General features: G+C 58.2%; 2 protein-coding genes across 2 annotated transcripts; one reads left to right on the top strand and one right to left on the bottom strand.

Moving 5' to 3' along the window:
- Positions 1-1,484: 1,484 nt before the first annotated feature.
- Positions 1,485-2,874, bottom strand: POSPLADRAFT_1154704 (hypothetical protein; the record flags this gene model as incomplete). The annotated part of the gene is made up of 5 exons (XM_024486875.1): positions 1,485-1,804; positions 1,851-2,022; positions 2,072-2,161; positions 2,211-2,672; positions 2,725-2,874. The coding sequence occupies 5 exons, from the start codon at positions 2,872-2,874 to the stop codon at positions 1,485-1,487; spliced, it is 1,194 nt and encodes a 397-aa protein (XP_024334967.1).
- Positions 2,875-4,050: 1,176 nt separating this feature from the next.
- On the top strand, positions 4,051-5,657 carry POSPLADRAFT_1097389 (hypothetical protein; the record flags this gene model as incomplete). The annotated part of the gene is made up of 5 exons (XM_024483148.1): positions 4,051-4,281; positions 4,865-5,020; positions 5,084-5,326; positions 5,376-5,465; positions 5,514-5,657. Coding segments are annotated over 5 exons (864 nt in total), but the record flags the coding sequence as incomplete, so codon positions are not given.
- Positions 5,658-5,659: the final 2 nt, after the last annotated feature.

The following is a 5,659-nucleotide window of genomic DNA, read 5'->3' as shown; positions in this document are numbered from 1 at the left end:
CTCCGACCGTCGCAGTACCAGCCCCCATCTTCGCGAAAATTCACATCGACACAATGCACATGCCGGCCTCGGGCGGATACAAGTACTTGGTCCAAGGTAGATGCTCGCTCACGACTTACCCCGAGTTTCGAATGCTTCGAAAAGAGACAGCGAAGGCCCTCGCCGACTGGCTCTTCGAAGACATCCTCTGTCGATGGGGCGCGCTCAGTGAGATCGTCACCGACAACGGTACGGTGTTCATCAAGGCGGCCGATTACCTTTCGAAGAAGTACCACATCAACCATATTCGAATCAGTGGGTACAATTCGAGGGCGAACGGTCTCGTCGAACGTCCGCACTTCAGCACGCGACAAGCCTTGTTTAAGACAGCCGACGGAGATGAGAAGAAATGGTCCCAAGCTGCGTACTTTGTATTTTGGTCCGAGTGCATCACGACTCGACGACGCATGGGCTGCTCTCCCTATTTCGCTGTTATGGGCACCCATCCGCTCATTCCTTTCGACATCGTCGAAGCTACGTATCTGCAACCACCACCGACTTCGGTCCTTTCGACAACAGATCTCATCGCCCGTAGGGCCATTGCGCTTCAGAAACGCGTCGAGTAAGTCACCGAACTCCACTCGAAGGTCTACGAAGCACGTCGAACTGCAGCAATTCGCTTCGAGAAAGAGCACGAGCACTCGATCCAGGATTTCGACTTCAAGCGCGGAGCCCTCGTACTCATACGCAACACGAAGATCGAGAAGTCCCTCAACCGCAAGATGCGCCCGCGATATCTAGGCCCCCTGATCGTTGTCTCGCGCAACAAGGGCGGCGCATACATCGTGTGCGAACTCGACGGTACAGTCCTCGATAGACCCATCGCAGCCTTCCGCGTCATCCCGTATTTCGCGCGCAAATCCATTCCGATTCCCGAAGATCTCGAAGATGTCTCGACCGAGCGTCTTCGAGAACTCGAACTATCAAATTCGCTAGGCGACGACGACGATGATGAAGTCGAAGAAGCCGAAGAACGCGACGAATAGAGGTTCTTCCCTTACTTGTAGAACACGATACGTACTTTCTTCTCTCCATTCCTGCTCTCACGTTACGCGATATGTTTGATTTTCTCCTACGTTCCAGACCATCCTTTGTACGAATACCTTCGATTCAACTCAATAGCCGCGACATCGTTCGACGTTCTACGAACACTTCGATTCGACCGTTGCGCGGAGGCTCACCTTAGACGAGTCCTCCTAGGCTGTGATGACAAACTGAGCCTATATTTTCATTAAGTCCATTTTCCCTTGCTACGAACGTTTCTATTTTTCCTTCTATGTCCTTCGATCATATTACGACTTACTTCGAACACGCTTATTTTCATTTCCTTTTCTTAGTTCCCACTAGGTTTCGTCTAGGCCAAAGGCCACATTTTTGATTCGACTATGGACACAATATTCTACGACATAAGGACAACTACGATACAAGACGACCCGCACCATCGCCTACTCATCGTCGACAGCCCCGCGCACGAACCCGATTCCCCCCTTCGCGAGCGCGGCCTTCTCCATCTTCTGGAGGTCGAGGTCCATGTCATGTAGGAGCGCTCGACGGCGCGCGATGTGAGCACGCTCCTCGCGAATGACACGGATGATTCCCCGAGACTCGTCGTCGAGGTCGAGTGCATCGAGGTCGTCCTGCTCGAGCCCAAGGCGGCTGGCCCCATCGAGAGGCCGTCGTAGAAGGGGTCGCGGAGGCTCGTCGACTCGGCGCTTCTTCGAACCACTCGCGTCCGCGACCGAAGGCCCAGGAGAGGCCGGCCGAACTACGAAGTCGTCAGCGAAGGCCTAGAACAAGAAGAAACGACTTACTGCGCTTCTTTGTGGTTGATCCCCCGCCGCGCGTCTTCTTCGTTTTGCCCAGGACAGACACCTTGTCGAAGTAGCAGCCCTGTTGGAACTGCGCGCACCTATCGCAGGTCGTAGCGTTCTCGGCCCACACGCAATCGACCGGGGCCGAACGGTAACCGGCGCAACGATCACACTGTCCAAGAGTTTAACATCGAACCGCTTCGATGAAGAGTCGAGCTTACCTTCTGTCCCGACTGGCGCTTCTCAATCGCCGCGGCGGCCATGTCGACCTCGGTCATCGCGAGCGGACGTTCAACCGTCCGAGGAGTCTTCTACGAAAGAGAGATTAGTCACCGAACGACGATAGAAGAAAATACTTACGATCGAAGGGTCGTCCGACAGTTCGGCGACTTCCTCGTCGACCCTCGCGCGCCCCTTCCCCTTGTCGACACCGGCAGGCGAGGGGTCAGAAAGAAGGCCCTCGGCGGCCGCGATCCTCGCCAACTCTTCGTCGGCGGCCTCTTGCGCGCGACGTTCGTCTTCGAGGCGCCGTTCCTCTTCCTCCTTCCGACGCCGTTCATCTTCGAGGCGACGGTCCTCGGCGGCCTTCGCACGCTTCGCGGCCTCTTCGATGCGGCGTGCTTCCTCTTCGGCGAGGCGCTTCTGCTCTTCGAAGCGTCGTTTGACCTCGGCGTCGATGGCGGTCGCGAGCTCGGGCCAGTCCCCGCGCGCCCACTCGACCCACGATTCCGATGCCCGCTCGGCGAGTTGCTTGACGGCGGCGGCAACGCGCAGCTCCGTCTCCTCGTCGCGGATGGCGCCCAAGGCCTTGCGATAGGCGAGCTGTTCGAAAACAAAGGGTTAGTTGGGTTATGCAGATTTACGAGCGACTTACCACGAGCGGCGACAAGTCTTGTGCCCACTCTTCGACCACATCGAGCGCGGCGTCGGCCGTCGGCGGAGCTTCGAGGACCGCGAGCAGCGAGGCGAGGCGGCGGTTGACGAGAGAGGGAGTTGACGCAGGGGTGGCAGAGCGAGCAGACATCATAGAAGCAGAGGAAGTATACGAGAGAGGACGACGAGGTAGCGACAAAAGAACGATGGGATGGGGAAAATAAGGCTAAGTCTACCCTGCTTATAACCCCTTTCCGACCAGCATTTAGCGCCGGCCACGTGGCGTTCGAAGTCTACACGGGTTGCCAGGCCGCTTCGATCCATTCACGACCATCGCACTTCTCGCATCATGTGGAGGACCGAGGGCGGTCCAAATTTCAATAGGGAGGAGATGATAGGCGCCAAGCCCCTCTGGGCCCCGATTCACCTCTTTTCGGCACTCGCATCCCGCCCGGCACTTCGACTCAGTCCCCCAACACTTCGATTTCGACTTCGACGCTCTTCAACACCTTCGACGGTGCGCGACGCTTACTCGAAGCTCGGCACGGTCTTCCCGATGCCTTGTGCGTAGATCTCGGAACGTCTTCCGCATTCGGCGAACAATAGGGCCACTTGACGCCGCTCGGCCAAGCGCGCGCTTCGCTCCAAGCCACACCGAAGTAGCCGGTCTTTCCCGATTAGGTATCGAACCTCGCGGTGATACGACCTACGAAACCCTAACCCCTAACCTGGGTGCGACCTAAAGGGACTAGAGAGACGGCTTATAGTCTAATGAGAGGGGAGTTAGCAGCAAGGTGTCCCGCGGTTCGAGTGAACCCGAGAAACGCCCTTGGGAAAGGTTACGAACAAACGAGTAGGTACAAGGTGGCTTCAACACGTCGTCGAAGCTACTCGGAAGCTGTGGAAAGTTAGCGACGATCGAAGCTCGGCAGAGCTCTTCGATGTATCGTAGAGAGAAGGGACACGATTCGATGGGGTGTACTTAGCTAGGGCGCGGTTCGCGGTTTCTTCGACAATAGTCGAAGTCGAAGGGTTCGTCGAGACGGTATCGACGAGTAAACGCAGTGGACGAGGTTTCGAAGTTACGCAGCGAGGGACGAAGTGACGCAGTGGAAGCTTTTACGCGGGGTGAACTCGACTTATGAGCTCTGAACTCGAGGGGGGGGAACGGATCTTTTATTTTTAGAGAGAAGTACGACAGGTTTTATACTATACAGGACGCTACGACTATTCGAGAGTGGCATACGAGTACAAGGGGCTTTGCATTGTTCCTCAAGAAGCTGCCTCACCGAGGGGCACATACCAAGTCCATCGGTAGAATGACGTCATGCCGAACGCGGAGATGAAGAGCAACATATGGCCACTTCGGACCGGTAGCCGTCGTGAAGGCATGCCGCGAGGTTCGATACCTAATCGGGAAAGACCGGCTACTTCGGTGTGGCTTGGAGCGAAGCGCGCGCTTGGCCGAGCGGCGTCAAGTGGCCCTATTGTTCGCCGAATGTGGAAGATGTTCCGAGATCTACGCACGAGGCATCGGAAAGACCGTGCCGAGCTTCGAGTAAGCGTCGCGCACCGTCGAAGGTGTCGAAGAGCGTCGAAGGCGAAATCGAAGTGTTGGGGACTGAGTCGAAGTGCCGGGCGGGATGCGAGTGCCGAAAAGAGGTGAATCGGGGCCCAGAGGGGCTCGGCGCCTATCATCTCCTCCCTATTGAAATTTGGACCGCCCTCGGTCCTCCACGTGATGCGGGAAGCGCGATGGTCGTGAACGGATCGAAGCGGCCTGGCAACCCGTGTAGACTTCGAACGCCACGTGGCCGGCGCCAAACGCTGGTCGGAAAGGGGGTTATAAGCAGGGTAGACTTAGCCTCATTTTCCCCATCCCATCGTTCCTTCGTCGCTCTCTCGTCGCCCTCTCTCGCATACTCACTCTGCTTCTACGATGTCTGCTCGCTCCGCCACCCCTGCGTCGACGCCTTCGCTCGTCAACCGCCGCCTCGCCTCGCTGCTCGTGGTCCTCGAGGCTCCGCCGACCGCCGACGCCGCGCTCGACGTGGTCGAAGAGTGGGCGTAGGATTTGTCGCCGCTGGTCGTAAGTCGCTTCGTAATCTGCATAACCCAACTAACCCCTTGTTTTCGAACAGCTCGCCTATCGCAAGGCCCTGGGCGCCATCCGCGACGAGGAGACGGAGTTGCGCGTCGCCGCCGCCGTCAAACAACTCGCCGAGCGGGCGCCGGAGTCGTGGGTTGAGTGGGCGCGCGGGGACTGGCCCGAGCTCGCGACCGCCATCGATGCCGAGGTCGAACGACGCCTCGAAGAACAGAAGCGCCTCGCCGAAGAGGAAGCACGCCGCGTCGAAGAGGCCGCAAAGCGTGCGAAGGCCGCCGAGGAACGTCGCCTCGAAGACGAACGGCGTCGGAAGGAGGAAGAGGAACAGCGCCTCGAAGACGAACGTCGCGCGCAAGAGGCCGCTGATGAGGAGTTGGCGCGGATCGCGGCCGCCGAAGGCCTTCTTTCTGACCCCGCGCCTGCCGGTGTCGACAAGGGGAAGGGGCGCGCGAGGGTCGACGAGGAAGTCGCCGAACTGTCGGACGACCCTTCGATCGTAAGTATTTTCTTCTATCGTCGTTCGGTGACTAATCTCTCTTTCGTAGAAGACTCCTCGGACGGTCGAACGTCCGCTTGCGATGACCGAGGTCGACATGGCCGCCGCGGCGATTGAGAAGCGCCAGTCGGGACAGAAGGTAAGCTCGACTCTTCGTCGAAGCGGTTCGAAGCTAACTTTTCGATAGTGCGACCGTTGCGCCGGCTACCGCTCGGCCCCGGTCGATTGCGTGTGGGCCGAGAACGCTACGACCTGCGATAGGTGCGCGCAGTTCCAACAGGGCTGCTACTTCGACAAGGTGTCTGTCCTGGGCAAAACAAAGAAGACGCGCGG

The sequence above is a fragment of the Postia placenta genome (genome assembly GCF_002117355.1).
Source record: "Postia placenta MAD-698-R-SB12 unplaced genomic scaffold POSPLAscaffold_15, whole genome shotgun sequence".
NCBI classification, from domain to species: Eukaryota; Fungi; Basidiomycota; class Agaricomycetes; order Polyporales; family Adustoporiaceae; genus Rhodonia; species Rhodonia placenta.
Note: the sequence above shows the minus strand (reverse complement) of the source record. Positions and strands in the feature narration are given on the sequence as shown.